Here is a 21,550-nt window from a genome sequence, read left to right as displayed (position 1 = left end):
TGGAAATATTACAAATCATTCAACAGCAGACACAATAGGGACAAGCGGAAGCAATATAGTGTTGAGTGTACACCCTCCTTCCGTGGATCCATTAGCAGCCAACTTAATAACGCCTTTTTGCGGGAAAACGACAGCGGGTGTAACTGTTATTTACTAACGACGTGGAGACATGTGTACACATACCTAATTAACGGTTAACAGGCGAGGTTAAAACAAACATTATGTATCATGAAACACTTAGTAAGGCACAAACAGCTAACGGCCTGAACAAGCGATGCAAAAAAAAAAAAAAAAAAAAAAAAAAAAAGCACGAGATTCGTCAGGGGAAAACTTAGTAGTTTAGCACAGAAGCCCAGTGACTCTGTGCCGGCCGAAGTGGCCGTGCGGTTAAAGGCGCTGCAGTCTGGAACTGCAAGACCGCTACGGTCGCAGGTTCGAATCCTGCCTCGGGCATGGATGTTTGTGGTGTCCTTAGGTTAGTTAGGTTTAACTAGTTCTAAGTTCTAGGGGACTAATGACCTCAGCAGTTGAGTCCCATAGTGCTCAGAGCCATTTGAACCAGTGAATCTGTGGAGTCCTTCTCCGACATCTGCTGAAAGACTAATGCACAAACATATGAGATGACGCAGAGTGCAGCGGCTGATTGAGTAATCCCGTGTGAAGCTGAAAATAGGACTCTCGGGGTCTTTTTACGGGGTATCCCCATTCGCATCTCACGCAGAGTCAGAGTGGCGAATCCGTGTGATGCGTGCGTGGCTATTACACTCCTGGAAATGGAAAAAAGAACACATTGACACCAGTGTGTCAGACCCACCATACTTGCTCCGGACACTGCGAGAGGGCTGTACAAGCAATGATCACACGCACGGCACAGCGGACACACCAGGAACCGCGGTGTTGGCCGTCGAATGGCGCTAGCTGCGCAGCATTTGTGCACCGCCGCCGTCAGTGTCAGCCAGTTTGCCGTGGCATACGGAGCTCCATCGCAGTCCTTAACACTGGTAGCATGCCGCGACAGCGTGGACGTGAACCGTATGTGCAGTTGACGGACTTTGAGCGAGGGCGCATAGTGGGCATGCGGGAGACCGGGTGGATGTACCATCGAATTGCTCAACACGTGGGGCGTGAGGTCTCCACAGTACATCGATGTTGTCGCCAGTGGTCGGCGGAAGGTGCACGTGCCCGTCGACCTGGGACCGGACCGCAGCGACGCACGGATGCACGCCAAGACCGTAGGATCCTACGCAGTGCCGTAGGGGACCGCACCGCCACTTCCCAGCAAATTAGGGACACTGTTGCTCCTGGGGTATCGGCGAGGACCATTCGCAACCGTCTCCATGAAGCTGGGCTACGGTCCCGCACACCGTTAGACCGTCTTCCGCTCACGCCCCAACATCGTGCAGCCCGCCTCCAGTGGTGTTGCGACAGGCGTGAATGGAGGGACGAATGGAGACGTGTCGTCTTCAGCGATGAGAGTCGCTTCTGCCTTGGTGCCAATGATGGTCGTATGCGTGTTTGGCGCCGTGCAGGTGAGCGCCACAATCAGGACTGCATACGACCGAGGCACACAGGGCCAACACCCGGCATCATGGTGTGGGGAGCGATCTCCTACACTGGCCGTACACCACTGGTGATCGTCGGGGGGACACTGAATAGTGCACGGTACATCCAAACCGTCATCGAACCCATCGTTCTACCATTCCTAGACCGGCAAGGGAACTTGCTGTTCCAACAGGACAATGCACGTCCGCATGTATCCCGTGCCACCCAACGTGCTCTAGAAGGTGTAAGTCAACTACCCTGGCCAGCAAGATCTCCGGATCTGTCCCCCATTGATCATGTTTGGGACTGGATGAAGCGTCGTCTCACGCGGTCTGCACGTCCAGCACGAACGCTGGTCCAACTGAGGCGCCAGGTGGAAATGGCATGGCAAGCCGTTCCACAGGACTACATCCAGCATCTCTACGATCGTCTCCATGGGAGAATAGCAGCCTGCATTGCTGCGAAAGGTGGATATACACTGTACTAGTGCCGACATTGTGCATGCTCTGTTGCCTGTGTCTATGTGCCTGTGGTTCTGTCAGTGTGATCATGTGATGTATCTGACCCCAGGAATGTGTCAATAAAGTTTCCCCTTCCTGGGACAATGAATTCACGGTGTTCTTATTTCAATTTCCAGGAGTGTATAATCGCCGCACAGTTGGAGGGAACTGATATTGCTGCTAAAGGGCGTAGCGACAATCGGGTTGTAACACTTACGTCCGGCATTGGTTGTCCCTCTGTAATGTGACTTCAACGTTTCCTATGAAAACTGTAATATCTGTGATATATATGTTCTTTGAACTGATAGTATGGAAATAACTGTTCCTATTTTTCCCGCAAAGTTAGTGACCAGAACTGATATGCGAATGTTCTTTTTTATAAACTGTTTCCCTTCCTGGTGTAAATATGTTAATATGTTACACCGGCGGAAAAATTAGCAACACCAAAAGGTAATTAATGCAGAGGAATGAAATTTCGGAAACACATTTATCTAGGTAACATACGTAAGTGGTTAACATTGCAAGGTCACAGATCAATGTAAGTAACAGATAAGCCATTGCAAATGCGAAATTCTGGTACATTAATAACCAGTGTAACCACCTATATGTTCAATGCAAACCTGCAAACGCGCGTGCATTGTGTAGCACAGGTGTCAGATGTCTCTTTGTGGATGAGTTCCATGCCTGTTGCACTAGATCGGTCAGTACAGGAACGGTTAAAGCTGTTTGTGAATGACGCTGGAGTTATCGTTCGATGATGTCCCATGTGCGCCCGACTGGAGACAGATCTGGTGATCGAGCTGGCCAAGGAAACATGTCGACACTGTTTAGAGCAAGCTGGGTTGCGACAGCGGTATGTGGACGAGCGTGATCGTGTTGGAAAACAAACCCTGGAATGCTGCTTAAGAATGGTAGCATAACAGGTCGTATCACCAAATTGACATTCAATTTAGCAGTCAAGAGTGTGTGGGATAATCATAAGGATGCTCCTGCTGTCATACAAAATCGCACCCCAGACCTTAACTCCAGGTGTTAGTGCAGTGTGTCTAGCATGCATACGGGTTGGTTTCAGCTTGCCTCCTGCTAACCAACACATGGTCATCGCCGGTACCAAGACAGAACCAACTCTCATCAGAAAACACAACGGACCTCCATCCGGCCCTCCAATGATTTGTCGCTTCACACCACTGAATCTGCAAATGGTGATGATTAGGGGTGGGTGGAATTCACGCTACAGGGCGCCTGGCTCGTATCTGTCCTTGAAGTAACCGATTTGAAACATTTTCTTCTGTCACTGTAGTGCCAGTTGCTGCTCAAATTGTTGCTGCAGATGCAGTGCGATGCCCCAGAGCCATAAGCCGAATACCATGGTCTTCCGTCTCAGTAGTACCACGTGGCCACCCGGAGTCTGGTCTTCTTGTGACCGTAGATTATCGTGACCACAGCTGACGAAAATCATGCACAATGGCTAAATCCCTGCCAACTCTTTCTGTAATATCACAGAAGGAACATCTAGCCTTTCATAGCCCTATTATACGACCCCGTTCAAAGTCAACAAGGTGTTGATTAGCATCAACTCACCACGTCCAATCTCAAAGCTAACTAACGATAACGTCCGTTACTTCGTTAAGCGGTTACTTAATATTTTGTGTGAAAGACTTCATACGATAATCAAAGTGCATACCTAAAGTATTTCAAAAGAATGGGTGTTGAAATGGGAGTAATTGGAAGTATTACTTCAAATTTTCATTAAAAGTTTTGCACAATAGTAAAACCTGCACAACAGAACAGTGATAATAAAAACGAAGTACAGGCCATAACAGTTCAAAGGCCTCCACTTACTTTATCTGTACTGTTCTTTTATTTGCATTTACTCTTTTACTTTCTTATGTGTGTTTCTACGTGAATTATTACTGTGTCTTGTTAGGAATGTTAGTCCAAAACCCAGCCACTAGACAGAACTGTTTTCGCCCCCGCCCCCACCTTATGTTAAGCCATAAGTTTAGTAAATTTTACAGTGAAAATGTTTCTACGGTTCAGTAATTATCCTAGAGACATTGTTATTATTAAAATCATAAATGGTAAGAGCTTATTAAAACCAGAACAGATTAGGGTCCTGGATGCTTCATTTACATTCTGTATAGTACAAAGACTCGTGAAACAAATAGTGTTCGTTGTCAATTTATATGTGCTTCTCCATTATACACTGAAGAGACAAAGAAACTGGTACACCTGCCTATTATCGTGCAGGCCCCCTGCGAGCAGGCGTAAGTACCGCGACACGACGTGGCATGGATTTGACTAATGTCTGAAATAGTGCTGGAGGGAACTGACAATATGAATTCTGCAGGGCTGTCCATAAATTCGTAAGAGGTCGAGGGGAGGAGATCTCTTGTAAACAGCACGTCGCAAGGCATCCCAGATATGCTCAATAATGTTCATGTCTGAGCAGTTTGGTGGCCATCGGAAGTGAACTCAAAGGGTGTTCCTGAAGCCAGCCTGTGACAACTCTGGACGTGTGGGGTGTCGCATTGTCCTGCTGGAATTGAGCAAATCCATCGGGATGCACAATGGACATGATTGGACGCAGGTGATCAGACAGAATGCTTACGTACTTGTCACCTGTCAGAGTCGTATCTAGACCTATCAGAGGTCCCACATCACTCCAACTGCACAAGCCCCACACCATTACACAGCCTCCACCATGCACGTACACGTCCATCCGCTCGATAAAATTTGAAACGAGATTCGTCTGACCAGGCAACATGTTTCCGGTAATCAACAGTCCAATGTCGGTGTTGAGAGACCCAGGCGACGAGTAAGGCTTTGCGCCGTGCAGTCGTCAAAGGTACAAGAGTGGGCCCTCCGCTCCGAAAGTCCATATCGATGATATTTCGTTGAATGGTTCACACATTGACACTTCTGTCACGTTGATCGATTCGTTGGTCCCGTTCTTGCTGGATCTTTTTCCGGCAGCAGCGATGTCGGAGATTTGATGTTTTAGCGGATTCCTGACATTCACAGTACACCCGTGAAATGGTCGTATAGGGAAATCCCTACTTCATCGCTACCTCTGAGATACTGTGCCCCATCGCTAGTGTCCCGACTATAACACCACGTTCAAACGCACTTAAATCTTGATAACGTGCCATTGTAGCAGCAGTAACCGATCTAACAACTGCACCAGACACTTGTCTTATGATGGCTTTGCCGACTGCAGCGCCGTATTCTGCCTTTTGTACATATGTCTGTATTTGAATACGCACGTCTATACCAGTTTCTTTGGCGCTTCTGTGTAAAGTAGTTCTTTTTGATGAACATTATCGTTCACACTTCTAAACACACAGTATACGTTAGTGTGAAACAGTTTGCTGCTAATCCGATACATTTAAGCATGTGTTTGTATTGATCGTGGCAAGCTGCTTTGCTAATACATATTCAGTGAGCTGTTGTTTTCGTGTACAATTTACCAAACAGCTTTCTGTTTCAAGTAGAGTTCAGAACAGTAGTTACATTACTTTATTAACCGTATATTTATTTGGAATTACTTCGCCAAATTAGGCTGGTGACAGTATTTTGATTTAGTTTACAACTATAATACCGTTGGTTTGATTCCCATTAGAATAACAGCTGCTTCCCTTCAATAAGCCATCTCTCAGTTAACGAAACATAGTCCGATTATTTACTTTCCATTAACACGCTATCGCCGTCAATTTTAATTCCTGTCGAAGGAGAAACAGTATAGGGGACTCGCTTTCATAGTGATAACCTGTAGTGTTATAGGGTCTTTGCTTTTCAAATTAAGAGTTACAGATATGGATGTAAGAGCCATCTGCAGAAGCAGTGTCGTCAGTTGGACTGCGGCTAGTGTGGCATAAAACACAGAAGTATAGAAATAAAAAAACAGGAAGAAGAGCATCTGCAGAAGCTTCCGCTAACCGCAGGCCGGAAAGCATCGCCCGTCGGCAACCATTCCCGTAGGACACAATACTGCACAGACGTGTGCAGATATAGAATGCAGACTGTTAGGCGTAGTACACGGCAAGGAAAATAAATGTTTAGGAGACACGGGTACGCACGTGTCAGTCTTTAGTCTAGACCTCTTAGTTGGGAAGACGGAAGAGACTCAAATCTTCACGTTGATGCGGTAGGTAACAGTGGTATAAATTCACTAGTGACCACAATGCTAGAAGTGGTTGTGGCCACATGGCAGTGTTGTCACAAGTTGGCGAATCATGGACTTGACTACCTAGGCAAACATCACGCTAAAAAGATGTTTTACTGCATCCAAACCCTGTCGTGAAGGTGTTGCCAACTGAAATGCGAACACACATAGGAGCATAATGCCTTTCAATCAACCACACGCAGTATGGTGCCACCACGTAAATCATTCACAAGAACGACCTTCAGCACTCTGACATTGAGGAAAGTTACGAGCTGAAAGCCAGAAACGAAAGACGGGGAAACTATGATGTAGCGAAGAGCGCTGACAGGAACAGAAAACCAGGCACATTCGGTGATTCTCACCAGAGGATAACGTCACTGTCTCCGAATGACACCTACAAATACTCGGACTTCCAAGTCCTTCTTCAGTTAAAACTTAACTCCGTCCGAACAGACCTTGGAAGGCCCAACGGTACCGACCGACCGCCGTGTCATCCTTTGACCACAGGCGTCACTGAATGCGGATACGGATGGGCGTGTGGTCAGCACACCGCTCTTCCGGTCGTATGTCAGTTTACGAGACCGGAGCCGCTACTTCTCAATCACGTAGCTCCTCACTTTGCCTCACAAGGGCTGAGTGCACCCCGCTTGCCAACAGCGCTCGGTAGACCGCATGGTCACCCATCCAAGTGCTAGCCGGGCCCAACAGCGCTTAACTTCGGTGATCGGACGGGAACCGATGTTATCAATGCGGCAACGCCGTTGGCTGCGTCAACTACAGCTGAGTAGCCGGCAGCCTGGGAATGCGTCCCGGGAGCCCGCGCCTTCTGTTCAGTTGCAGTGAGCCAATTCTGAGAAGGGAGATGTGACAAGCTGCCTACCATCCCCAGATGACCGCCACCTATGTGACAGCAGCCAGTCTGGCCTGCTGGATTTGGTTGCTATGAGCTACCGTCTCCTCCTCCACTGATTTGAAGACCTGGAGCCCCCTACCATCTGCTCGCTAGAGGCCAAACTGACGGTTTGTAGCACGCTGACGAACTAAGCTTCACTCGGCCGACAGTTTCGTCACTCGCCTTCACGCGGGCAAGCTCTAGCCAAGAGTGACCCAGCAGATGTAGTCCTGCTATACGGCTGATGCAACATAAGTTAGCTACGTCACAATGAAATGAAACAATCGTATGGCATTGCTGGCCGGGAGGCCCCATCTGGGGATGTTTGGCAGCCGAGTTGACGCCACACTGGGCGACTTTCGTGTCGATGATGACGAAATGATTACGGGAACAACACAACACGCAGACCCCAAGCGGAGAAAACCTCCAACCCAGCCGGGAATCGAACCCGGACCTGCTGCAGGGCAATGGGACGCACTGACAACTCAGCTAAGGAGGCGGACTGTGTCCGGTTGCAGAGGGAGGCGTAGTAGTGAGCAAAGGAAGTCATAGGCGCATCGCGCCTGTACATTCCGCAACACAGCTGAGTGAGTGCGGCATTGATAAACACACAGTGTCCGCACTTGTATCAGTCTGAGAGGTCGTATCGGTAATCTTTGGAAACCTGCAGGAGTCTACGAAATATTAATTCACCCACTGTCTCGCGCATCGCAGCTCAGTGAAGACATTGTGGATCAGACATGGGTCTGCAGTTCTCTACTGCTCTACTGATTACCATTTCGGGAAGTGGGCACTAACAACTAATTTTAATCAGACTATGCAAGAGCTGATCAACAAAGCCTGCCACAGATTTTTTTCCTGCCATAGTTTCCTATCCGTACCATGAATATCTGAAAAGAGTGGGTTTTATATAAAAAATTCCATAGGAGGATACATTCTCGTAGCGGTAGGTTGGTAGTAATGCCCTATTTTGTAGGGGCACTTTGCACTTCGCTTACCAAGCAATGGAGGTGACGCGAGAGGAAAAATACCATAGAATAAAACTCTGTGTTCATTTAAGCCATACAAAAAGTTACGAAAAGCTGCAGCAAGTGTACGGTGAAAACGCACTCCCTCGTGCAATAGTATCTAGGTGGTTCAAGGACTTCAAAGAAGATCGAATTGTTTGTGTCAAGAAAGATGGGCTTGATGTTTCGGCTTCTGCAGTGACTGATGTCAACATCAACACAGCTGCTGTCACTGTCCGTGAGAATCGGCGAATAACATCACGTAACCTCAGTGAAGAACTGAGGATTTTATGATTATGCATGATCATTTCCACACGAGCCATGTTTGTGCCCGTTGAGTGCCATGTCTGTTGACTGCTGAACAACACGCTGTGTGAATGGAAACAAGCCGTGAGGTGCTATCTCTCTTTGCTGATGGCGTGGGTGCATTTTTGGAATCGATTATCACTGGTGATGAGTCATGGTTGCATCATTATGATTCTGAAGCAAAACGAACCGGCGCAGTGTGGAATTTTACAGGTTCTCCAACATCAAAACAGGCGGCAGTTGTTCCCTCTGCAGGGTAAGTGATGGTGATCACATTTTTTGACTGCCAAAAAAATGTTCAAATATGTGTGAAATTTTATTGGACTTAACTGCTAAGGTCATCAGTCCCTAAGCTGACACACTACTTAACCTAAATTATCCTAAGGACAAACACATACACCCATGCCCGAGGGAGGACTCGAACCTCCGCCGGGACCAGCAGCACAGTCCATGACTGCAGCGCCTAAGACCGCTCGGCTAATCCCGCGCGGATTTTGACTGTCATGGAACGATTTGCTAGCATGCATTTCCCCCTCACACTACTGTTACAGCAGCATACTCCTTGGCAATATTGGGTACATAGAGGAAACACATTGCACGGCAATGCTCAGAACTTTCTCGGAAAGGGTGGCGAACCGGCCGCTGTAACCGAGCGGTTCTAGGCGCTTCAGTCCGAAACCGCGCTGCTGCTACGGTCGTAGGTTCGAATCCTGCCTCGGGCATGGATGTGTGTGGTGTCCTTAGGTTAGTTAAGTTTAAGTAATTCTAAGTCTAGGGGACTGATGACCTCAGATGTTAAGTCCCATAGTGCTTAGAGCCATTTGAACCATTTGAACAGGGTGGCGACTTCACAATGTGTCGCGTCATGTCGCAAATCAAGTCATGTAGTTTCTGGGTCAGTTCAACAATACCTGTGTACCGCATTCGTCTTAAGCCCCGATCTCACATCTAGTGATTTTTGGTGTCCCCATCACTAAAGACAAAGCTTCAGGGCATTCGATTTAAGAACTTTGAAGCAGTGCTCAACAAAAGTGAGGCGATTCTCAAGGAGACGACGAAGAATGGCCTACAGCATGTGTTTGAGGACTGTCAGAGATGCAATAAAAAGAGCATTCAAGTAGGAGGGGAGAACTCTGAAAAAGAGCATGCAAACATTGAAATGGAGTAATAAACATCTGCTAAAGAAATGAGTCTGAGTTATTCCTCGTACTTACAAATTCCACTCGATGAAGACTTACTCTGTTTACGAGTGCTAAAAATGTCCTTTCGCCTTTACTGTTAAATTATTGATATTCGTTATTGTAAGCAACTTTTCAACAGCTCACTGGATGTAGACTTACACCGTTTAGAAGTGCTAAAAATGCCCTCTCGCCTTTACTGTTAAATTGTTTACATTCGTTATTGTAAGCAATTTTTCAACACCTCACCCGTCTGTCCCCTACGTAACAAGCATCTGGATGCCATCATTGTCATTGTATCCCCGTGAGAGCGCTTAGGTAATCTATGCACACGTAGTGAAAATATTAGTAATCTGCCCCGTAGAACAACGTTTGAAAGTATGTATTTTCCTGAAGAGCGTTTGAAAACCTAGAACATATTCTAAGCAAAGAATGCGTACTCCACGTCAAATAATACTGACAATTTCATGTTCAGAAAACTATAAAGAACTTCAGTCCATCTAAGAGTAGATAAAATATTATCATCTCCACCTCATCCAATTGCCCAGTGCTTAAATGGGCTTTTAAACTGATGCAGTTTAGCTGCTGACAACTTTGCCAATGGAATTCCGTTGATTCTAAAATGGATGTCTGCACTGTTTACGTCTAATGGCTAGTCCTAGTTTAATACATAACGTGTTTTTGCAAAAAGTTGCTGGCGAGATAGTCGAAAAATTGACAATGATGTGACCACATAACTTTCATGATAGATGAAAATGTACATATGACTGATCAGACTAGGACGCATAAACTTACCCTGAGAACAGCGATATCGTTCTGGTTTGTTGTGCGGTTGTATTTGGAGTGGACAAAGACTGCGGACACAGGCACTTTGGTGGCCGACCTGATGTTCACGCTGCCCACTGACACGCTCAGATATTTGGCGGGTATCCTGCAACATCACACGCCCACACGATGCACCATTACTTACACTCATATCTGCGCATATAACTTACAAAGTTATTTTTATGCAGTTTGAATAAAATTTGCTGTAATTACCATGCAGCCAGCACCATAGTAACCTGACGAAAACACAGAAGTATTCTTCAAAACTCCCTATGAAAAACTAGGTACACAAGTCTCAAGATGTGGCACCGATAAGAGCCACAGAGCCGGAAGCAAAATGCCAGATACGAAAAACACCGGGCGTACCAGAATATAATGAAAATCTTTTGGGGCAAAGAAGAAATTAGCATGATCAAGTGTGACCACATCTGAAAGGATGAAAGTATCAGTTCTGGTTGCAGAATGTGTGGAGCAGGCATGTCGGGATTATCGTAAAGACAGCAATGGAAAAGCATTCAATGAGTAACAATACGGAACTTAGAAGCCATTAATTTATTGCCAAATATACCGAAATGACAAAAGTCGTGGGATACCTCTTAATATCGTGTCGGACATCCTTCAACCGGCGCAGTAGAGCACCTCAACGTGGTACGGACTGAACAAGTCATTGGAAGTCCACTGCAGAAATACTGAACCATACCACCTCTAAAGCCGTCCATAATTGTGAATCTGTTTCCAGTGCAGGATTTTGTGCACGAGCTGAACTCTCGATTATGTCCCATAAATATTCGATGGGATTCATGTAGGACGATCTGTGTGGCCAATTCATTCACTCGAACTGTCCAAAATGTTCTTTAAACCAATCACGAACAACTGTCCCCTTAGTGACGTGGCCCATTATCATCCATAAAAATTCCACCGTTGTTTGGGAACATGAAATCCATGAATGGCCCCAAATGGTCTCCAATTAGCCGAACATAATCGTTTCCAGTCAATGATCGGTTTATTCCATGTAAACACAGCTCACACCATTATGGAGCTATCACCAAATTGCACAATGCCTTCTTGACAACCTGCGTCCTTGGCTTCGTGGAGTTTGCACCACTCTCGAACCCTACCATCAGCTGTTACGAAATGAGATCGGAACTCATCTGACCAGGCCACTGCCAGCCGTTGTGGCCGAGCGGTTCTAGGCGCGTCAGTCCGGAACCGCGCTGCTGCTACGGTCGCAGGTTCGAATCCTGCCTCGGGCTTGAATGTGTGTGCTGTCCTTAGGTTAGTTAGGTTTAAGTAGCTCTAAGTCTAGGGGACTGATGACCTCAGATGTTAAGTCCCATAGTGCTCAGAGCCATTTGAACCATTTGAACCAGGCCACTGTTTTTCAGTCGTCGAGGACCCAACCAATACAGTCAAGAGCAGAGCGGTGCTGCAGATGATGTGCCGTTAGCAAAGGCACTCGCGTCGGTCGTCTGCTGCCACAGCCTATTTACGCCAAATTTCGCCACATTGTCCGAAGGGATACGTTCGTCGTACGTCGCACATTGATTTCTGCTGTTATTTCACGCAGTGCTGCTTTAGCACTGACAACTCTACGCAAACGCCGCTGCTCTCGGTCGTTGAGTGATTGTTGGTTGTTTTGGGGAAGGAGACCAGACAGCGAGGTCATCGGTCTCATCAGATTAGGGAAGGATGGGGAAGGAAGTCGGCCGTGCCCTTTGAAAGGAACCATCCCGGCATTTGCCTGGAGCGATGTAGGGAAATCACGGAAAACCTAAATCAGGATGGCCGGACGCGGAATTGAACCGTCGTCCTCCCGAATGCGAGTCCAGTGTCTAACCACTGCGCCACTCGTTGAGTGAAGGCTGACGGCCACTGCGTTGTTCGTGGGAAGAGGTAATGCCTGAAATTTGGTATTCTCCGCACACTCTTGACACTGTGGATCTCGGAATATTAAATTCCTTAACGATTTCGGAAACATACTGTACCATGTGTCTAACTCCAACTACTATTCCGCGTTCATAGTCTGTAAATCCCCGTGGTGCGGCCATAATCAAAGTAAGACACCTTTCCACATGAATCACCCCAGTACAAATGACAACTCCGCCTATGCGCTATCGTTTTATATCATGTGTACGCGATACTACCGCCATCTGTATACGTTCGTATAGCTGTCCCACGACTTTTGTCATTTCAGTGTAACCATTATATTCATTAGTGACATAATCTCACGCATGTGGTTTCTCAGTTGCTCTTACTGTCTCCTTTATTATTATTATATTCAGTATAATCACCCTTTTATTGCCATTGTCTCACATCATCACACATTGCTCATCTTGTCGCTATGTTTTATCAATCTTACGCAACTTCAACCTTTACGCTCTGTACCAGACAAGTGTACCTGATCTTGAACTTTCACGCTCTGTGGCAGACAAGTGTACCTGGTCTTGAACTTCACACTTCCTCTGGTTTCTAGCTATCATTACTAAAAAGTAACATGGTAAAGCAAAATATGTACACTACTGGCCATTAAAATTGCTACACCAAGGAGAAATGCAGATGATAAACGGGTATTCATTGGACAAATATATTACACTAAAACTGACATGTGATTACATTTTCACGCAATTTGGGTGCATAGATCCTGAGAAATCAATACCCAGAACAACCACCTCTGGCCGTAATAACGGCCTTGATAAGCCTGGGCATTGAGTCAAACAGAGCTTGGAAGGCGTGTACAAGTACAGCTGCCCATGCAGCTTCAACACGATACCACAGTTCATCAAGAGTAGTGACGCGTATTCTGGCGAGCCAGTTGCTTGGACACCATTCACCAGACGTTTTCAATTGGTGAGAGATGTGGAGAATGTGTTGTCCAGGACAGCAGTCGAACATTTTCTGTATCCAGAAAGGCCCGTACAGGACCTGCAACATTCGGTCGTGCATTATCCTGCTGAAATGTAGGGTTTCGCAGGGATCGAATGAAGTGTAGAGCCACGGGTCGTAACACATGTAACGTCCACTGTTCAAAGAGCCGTCAATGCGTACAAGAGGTGTAACTAATGGCACCCTACACCATCACGCCGGGTGATACGCCAGTAGGGCGATGACGAATAAACGCTTCCAATGTGCGCTCACCGCGATGTCGCCAAACACGGATGCGACCATCATGATGCTGCAAACAGAACCTCTATTCATCCGAAAAAGTGACGTTTTGCCATTCGTGCACCCAGGTTCGTCGTTGAGTACACCATCGCAGGCGCTCCTGTTTCTGATGTAGCGTCAAGGGTAACTGCAACCATGGTCTCCGAGCTGATAGTCCATGCTGCTGGAAACGTCATCGAACTGTTCGTGCAGATGGTTGTTGTCTTGCAAACGTCCCCATCTGTTGACTCAGGGATCGAGACGTGGCTGCACGATCCGTTACAGCCGTGCGGATAAGATGCCTGTTATCTCGACTGCTAGTGATACGAGGCCGTTGGGATCCAGCTCGACGTTCCGTATTACCCTCCTGAACCCACCGATTCCATATTCTGCTAACAGTCATTGGATCTCGACCAACGCGAGCAGCAATGTAGCGATACGGTAAACCGCAATCGCGATAGGCTACAATCCGACCTTTATGAAAGTCGGAAACGTGATGCTACGCATTTCTCCTCCTTACACGAGGCATCACAACAACGTTTCACCAGGCAACGCAAGTCAGCTGCTGTTTGTGTATGAGAAATCGGTTGGAAACGTTCCTCATGTCAGTACGTTGTAGGTGTCGCCACCGGCGCCAACCTTATGTGAAAGCTCTGAAAAGCTAATCATTTGCATATCACAGCATCTTCTTCTCGTCGGTTAAATTTCGCGTGTGTAGCACGTCATCTTTGTGGTGTAGCAATTTTAATGGCCAGTAGTGTATTTTAAGGGGTCTTAAGCGTTTTAAACCATTTCCTTAATCACACACAGCAGTTCACAGTGCTGGAAGATATTTATAAAACCATATCGTTTTTTACCCAGTAAATTGCTACTATTGGCCACACACTGAATGACTTATCACAGGGAAGATGTCAAAGCGAGAAGATGGTTAAACGACAGTGAGACTAATGCACTGGCAATCTAATTAAACAAGAACTGTATTCTGCATGGAGGAATTCCTCTATCAGTTCTGTTTCTTTGACATTTCAATAATAACTCACTTTGTTGATATGCACAAGATACGACAGCACGCCTTGCTTCTTTCCTTTTTGTACGCGTTTATGGGCAAGCAGACAACACACAGGTAAGTTTTTTCCAAACGTGTACACTAAAAATGTTGTGCATACGAGCTGAATATGTAACAAACAAGATGCAGTAACGAAACGAGTAAGCAAACAAGCATCGGTTTCGGAGTTCCAGTTTCATTTACTATCGGTACAAATACAGTAAAAATGGAATTCAATGGATTACGAAAGCATGCTTTTCACATCACTTCTTTCTATTTCTGTGGCCGAGCGGTTCTAGGTGCTACAGTCTGGAACCGCGCGATCGCTACGGTCGCAGGTTCGAATCCTGCCTCGGGCATGGATGTGTGTGCTGTCCTTAGGTTAGTTAGGTTTAAGTAGTTCTAAGTTCTAGGAGACTGATGACCTCCGAAGTTAAGTCCCATAGTGCTCAGAGTCATTTGAACCATTTCTTAACCTTCTATTTCTGTTTATCCGTAATATAGTAGCAAAAATCAAGTTACATTAACGAGGCCAAATGTGTCGTATTACTAGAGCAAAGACGCTCTCAAGAACAGAAACACGTTTGAAATTGCCTTCCTTACAACATGTTGCCCCTGTAAGCATTGTAATTTTAGTGCTTAAAACAGCTATTGCGAACACAGGACAGAAATAATGAACAAGAAGCAGTCGTAAACAGCAGTCTGCTAATGTTTTGGACTCCTTAAAATGGTGGGAGGCATCGCCCACTCTGGCTTTAAATCAACGTGCAGCGTCAGTCTGTAGTGCCACCTTCCTTCTTTTTTTACCTCCATGCTTCTTATATTCCTTTGAGTTTTATCTCTGGTCTGTGTGTTTTGTTTTGCATATGGCTGTCTCTTTTCGTATTCTATCATGTCAATACGGTTTTCAAGACAGTATTTATGTTTAAAAAATGTGTGTTCATTTAGAATTTCTGGGTCTAGTGAAGCAGGGGGGGGGGGGGGCAGTGAAGCAGGGGATACAACCCGTTGGCTTTGACCAATGTCGTCAGAATTGGCCAGAAAGCATTTACTACACAGATGAAAGAGCTGACAAGAATGTTCAGAAACGAAGAAATACGAGAGACGAAAAATATAGTTGAAATATATAAAGGCCAGTAGTATATTCACGTTAAGGATATCGCGAGTTTGTGTCGTATTATTTCTCTGAAAATGAAAGGGAAAAAATGTATTGAAAATATTGGTAGCATAGAATATTCACTAAACTCTAAATGAAGCACGGGATACAAATTTTACATGTGTTGTTTATTTCGCATCCTCTAGGGTAGACCGGGTCAATGCCGACACCTTAAGAAATTTTTAAATTTTTACTGATTTAGTTACGGTTTTTATTGAGGTTCCTTAAGTTTAATTGGGGTTTCTGCTTTCATTAAAAATATAGTTTGGTTAAACTAATTACATTTATAAAGTGGAAAACGCGTACATAGCAATGTCTACTGGATGTCGGTATTTCCCCAGTCGCCGGGGCAATTTCGACACCACTTTGGGGTAATGCCGACATTAGTGAGAAATAGTAACATGAATGTGTATCAATAAAATGTATATTGTTACAAAGTTATATATTCTACTTATAATAGTATGTCATGACTATAGATAAACAAATATGACAAATAAGTCTGAAAAGGAAACAAATCATTTTAAGAAGTAGAGCAAAAGTCACAAATGTAGTTTTCAGGAGAATCATAGCCGCTACAGTCTGCATGTGCCCATTTCCCACAAAATACACACCGATACCACAGTTCAGTTTTAATGCCATATTCCCCACAGACTAAACACATTTCACTGTCTTTGTGAAAATAAATCCATTCCGTCGTCCATTTCATCGTCGTTGCATAACGTTGACTCATCTATTTCTTCTTCAGAAGATGTTTCTTCAAAAGAAATCTGTTTGCTGCACCTTTTCATCTTTTTTTGCCTTTGGATGTGGCCTTGCATTTGGTAGTGCTAGATTTTATTTTGGGTTTACCCTCTACTTGACCTGACTTCTTCAAAAGCTTAAGTTTAAGGTTTGGAACAATCTTTGGGTCATCAATTACCTTTTCTAATCTACGTTTAGATTTCATATCTTTAATGACTCTTTTCAACTGTGCTTCCTCCAATACAGTTTTCATGGGTGTGGTCGTCATAATAATGGAATGTCGTTTCCTGTAAAATTTTGTGTTTGACAACATCGTGATGTTGTTGTTGCTGTTGTTGCATAGGTGATAAAGCTTCTAAGGCTTCTCTGTAGTGAGTTGTATCCTGAGAGCTTTTTGGAGAAGGTGTTGTTCCAGGATCCGACCTTGAGGAGCAAGCTACTGGATTAGCATAAGGTCCAGAGATATTCAAGTTGGCGGTTCTCCAGGAACGCTGTGAATTTTCAGCCCTTGCCTGATTTGTGTTTGCAGGCTCCTCAGTTACTGCGTTATTCCCATCGTGAACACCATCGCCATTCGTTGGTTCGTCAACATTTTCTGGGTCAATGATGACCGGAGTTTGGAGTCTGTTCTCAGAGTTAAAATCCAAATCACTCAACTTTTCTGGTTTGTAAAGGAAGATCCCTGCTGCACCAAATCCTGCTATGCCCTTCTCCTTGGTTGCGACATTCATGTAAGCTTCATTGAAGATCGAAGAATATCATAAACTGATATCTTCTCGAAGCGATTAGCTGTCACACTGAATGTTGAATGCCTCCTTGAGAGGACTGTAAAAAGCCAAATCTAAAGGCTGCAATTTGTGTGGTGTATGTGGTGGTATAGAAACCACGAGAATATAATTAGCTCTACAAAACTCATAGCTATCTAGAAAGATGTGACTTCGTGGTTGTCCATAATGAATAAGACAGGGTCTTCCTTGGTTGGTTTGGCGTTCTCTTTGAAGTGCTTAAGCTAATCATTGAAAAGATTTTCTTTTTACCATCCGTTATGCGATTATCTAATATATGGCCCCAGCTGTCCCTCCTTTTTCCAACTGAGGAGACATCCGCTTCCAGGGATAGATGAACATGGGTGGGATGTAAATTCCAGAAGCACTTACATCGCAGACCACCGTAATATTCCTCCCTCGTTCCCAACTCGTTGCAGAGCCTACCTGATGTTGGCCTTTAGCGGCTAAAACCTTTCCTGGCTTTTGAACTGTTGATATCCCAGTTTCATCCATATTGAATACTCTTGTTGCCTTTGATGTTTTTGATATACTTTATCCAAGTTTAAAAAGAATTAATCAACTTCAGATTTAATAAAAGCCAGGATTCGGTTATGGCTTGCTGCAGAAGGCTGCCTAAGGCTTAAGGTTGGGTTCCTTTTGCGGAAACCGGCCATCTTAGTCCTAACCTGCCATTTTTGTTCCTTTGTTAAAGCTGTGCTTAATATTTAAGTTTTCTGCAAGGTCGTATGCAAATCGGCGTAAGTCTGTTAATGTGATACCATAGAATTGGTTTGACAATGGCTTTATATGATCAGTTAGAATAGCTTCCTGTTCGGGTGTAAGATAGGATTTTCTTCCTAACGCTGGTTTGGCTGCTGATTTTGCTTTTAAGCGATCATGTAGCGTAATTCTGGGAATTCCTTATTCCGCGGCGACCCTCTTTACTGATCTACCACTGTCAACTAGCTCAAAAGCCCTTTTAAGAGTTTGTTCATCCCATTTACCCTTCTCAGTCGTCCGTTTTCTCGACCTCACCATCTGGAATACAATAAAGGCATTAACAATCCCCTATAAAATATTAGCACAGATGGGGAAATACCGACACCCTGTCGATATTGCCCCGTAGTGGGATGTTGGCATTACCCCGGAGGGACAAGATGGCGGATACCTAACCCTACAGACTACTACACACTTTGAAATGTTACAACTACTATACCAAAATGTTCGTTAAAATATGTAATATCTAGTTGTATATGTTGTATTTTAGTAACACAGACGATTGGAGTATTACCTTAACTAGTTCAGAAGCCCTTCTTTACACCGAAAACTATAAAATTTTACGATAACGATTCTGGCATGCGTAGAAGACAGAAACACGTAACGATACTGGCATGCGTAGAAGACAGAAACACACTGAGCGTTAGTTGTGGTGTCGTCAGCAAGGGCGCAGCATTACGCAGCATCACTCCGCTATCAAAACCTATCGTGTCGGTATTGCACCAGGTGTTGGCATTGCCCCGGTCTACCCTATCACTATCAGTCTGTTCGTATGTAGATATTAGTACTACCGATGCAGAACCAGCTACTTTCATAACATTTGTATCCCATACTTCCGTTGACCTCTATATACACTCCTGGAAATGGAAAAAAGAACACATTGACACCGGTGTGTCAGACCCACCATACTTGCTCCGGACACTGCGAGAGGGCTGTACAAGCAATGATCACACGCACGGCACAGCGGACACACCAGGAACCGCGGTGTTGGCCGTCGAATGGCGCTAGCTGCGCAGCATTTGTGCACCGCCGCCGTCAGTGTCAGCCAGTTTGCCGTGGCATAAGGAGCTCCATCGCAGTCTTTAACACTGGTAGCATGCCGCGACAGCGTCGACGTGACCCGTATGTGCAGTTGACGGACTTTGAGCGAGGGCGTATAGTGGGCATGCGGGAGGCCGGGTGGACGTACCGCCGAATTGCTCAACACGTGGGGCGTGAGGTCTCCACAGTACATCGATGTTGTCGCCAGTGGTCGGCGGAAGGTACACGTGCCCGTCGACCTGGGACCGAACCGCAGCGACGCACGGATGCACGCCAAGACCGTAGGATCCTACGCAGTGCCGTAGGGGACCGCACCGCCAATTCCCAGCAAATTAGGGACACTGTTGCTCCTGGGGTATCGGCGAGGACCATTCGCAACCGTCTCCATGAAGCTGGCCTACGGTCCCGCACACCGTTAGGCCGTCTTCCGCTCACGCCCCAACATCGTGCAGCCCGCCTCCAGTGGTGTCGCGACAGGCGTGAATGGAGGGACGAATGGAGACGTGTCGTCTTCAGCGATGAGAGTCGCTTCTGCCTTGGTGCCAATGATGGTCGTATGCGTGTTTGGCGCCGTGCAGGTGAGCGCCACAATCAGGACTGCTTACGACCGAGGCACACAGGGCCAACACCCGGCATCATGGTGTGGGGAGCGATCTCCTACACTGGCCGTACACCACTGGTGATCGTCGAGGGGACACTGAATAGTGCACGGTACATCCAAACCGTCATCGAACCCATCGTTCTACCATTCCTAGACCGGCAAGGGAACTTGATGCTCCAACAGGACAATGCACGTCCGCATGTATCCCGTGCCACCCAACGTGCTCTAGAAGGTGTAAGTCAACTACCCTGGCCAGCAAGATCTCCGGATCTGTCCCCCATTGAGCATGTTTGGGACTGGATGAAGCGTCGTCTCACGCGGTCTGCACGTCCAGCACGAACGCTGGTCCAACTGAGGCGCCAGGTGGAAATGGCATGGCAAGCCGTTCCACAGGACTACATCCAGCATCTCTACGATCGTCTCCATGGGAGAATAGCAGCCTGCATTGCTGCGAAAGGTGGATATACACTGTACTAGTGCCGACATTGTGCATGCTCTGTTGCCTGTGTCTATGGCCTGTGGTTCTGTCAGTGTGATCATGTGATGTATCTGACCCCAGGAATGTGTCAATAAAGTTTCCCCTTCCTGGGACAATGAATTCACGGTGTTCTTATTCCAATTTCCAGGAGTGTATGTACATTGCTAACGAACACGTGGAAATTGGCGTACGTTACATTTGCAACCTGTACCTCAATTGAACTATGCGAAGAGGCAATTTGTATCCCGTACTTCAACATGGGGTACAGTTTTGTTTCCGCCTTCGATGCTAATAGCATCCTATTCTTTTCTTCAGCTATATAGCTATACACAACATTTGTATCCTGCTCTCCAGTTGACATATATTGGTAAATCTCATCAATGTTACATATGTCGTTCTTTTCGAATACGTAGTGTCAGTGTAAAGATCAACTGAAGGACGGGATTTCAGTTGTGTAGGCCGTTTCGCCTTCAATATTGCTAGTACAGATTCGAAAAAATCGTACTGATACTAGTGCTGTGAAGCGAAAGAAGAACTACAGCTGCGAAATTTCTATTACGTACAGGACTGCACAAAAACATTCGTATTGGTGTAATGCAACAATGAAATACGTCAATGGTCCAAAACATATGCGGATGGTCTCATTCAGTGCAAAATTTTATGCCCTGCAATTTTTAATTCTTCTTTGTTTTCGATATTGTGAGTTATTTACGAGATATAATCACAAAACCGAAAAAATACCCCTTTTTCGGGTACATTTTTGTCCCCCACCACTTTTCCACAACTCCGATGAGGGGGAAAACCGAGGATAGTCATACTGGGCCACAAATGAAGCCATTAAAACACTAAAACCTTTTGTAGCAATTATTTCCGATTTGTCTAATTTTTAGGTTTAACCCTACTGGACTATAATATTTCTCCTTTATATTACTCTGATGATCCTACGGTGTTGCCTTTCCTCACATGCCTTATCTGTTCCAACATCTATTTCGCAGAGAAGAAACTCTGCACCGTGATAAAAAGGAGAGTGGCCACAGCTGAGAAAAACTCGCGCGACCGTAATGCGGCAGTGAGTCAAGTGTGCGTTGTAACGTGCTCTAGACAGATAGTATATACCATTCTAAAAACAGTGTAACTGTAAATGAGCTGAAGAAGTTCGAGCGAGATAAATACACTCCTGGAAATTGAAATAAGAACACCGTGAATTCATTGTCCCAGGAAGGGGAAACTTTATTGACACATTCCTGGGGTCAGATACATCACAGATCACACTGACAGAACCACAGGCACATAGACACAGGCAACAGAGCATGCACAATGTCGGCACTAGTACAGTGTATATCCACCTTTCGCAGCAATGCAGGCTGCTATTCTCCCATGGAGACGAT

General features: G+C 45.7%; 1 protein-coding gene and 1 pseudogene across 1 annotated transcript in view; both read right to left on the bottom strand.

Moving 5' to 3' along the window:
- LOC126474733 (trypsin Tyr p 3.0101-like) overlaps positions 1 to 10,645 on the bottom strand; it is a 57,476-nt gene extending 46,831 nt beyond the window's left edge. The window contains exons 1-2 of the mRNA XM_050102212.1: positions 10,629 to 10,645; positions 10,386 to 10,521 (exon numbers count right to left, since the gene is read on the bottom strand). Of these exons, the coding sequence (XP_049958169.1) occupies positions 10,386 to 10,521; positions 10,629 to 10,645 (153 nt within the window). The remainder of the gene's footprint in view (positions 1 to 10,385; positions 10,522 to 10,628) is intronic.
- LOC126475712 (5S ribosomal RNA) lies at positions 6,856 to 6,973 on the bottom strand (annotated as a pseudogene).
- Positions 10,646 to 21,550: the final 10,905 nt, after the last annotated feature.

This window comes from Schistocerca serialis, chromosome 4 (assembly GCF_023864345.2).
Source record: "Schistocerca serialis cubense isolate TAMUIC-IGC-003099 chromosome 4, iqSchSeri2.2, whole genome shotgun sequence".
NCBI lineage: Eukaryota > Metazoa > Arthropoda > Insecta > Orthoptera > Acrididae > Schistocerca > Schistocerca serialis.
Note: the sequence above shows the minus strand (reverse complement) of the source record. Positions and strands in the feature narration are given on the sequence as shown.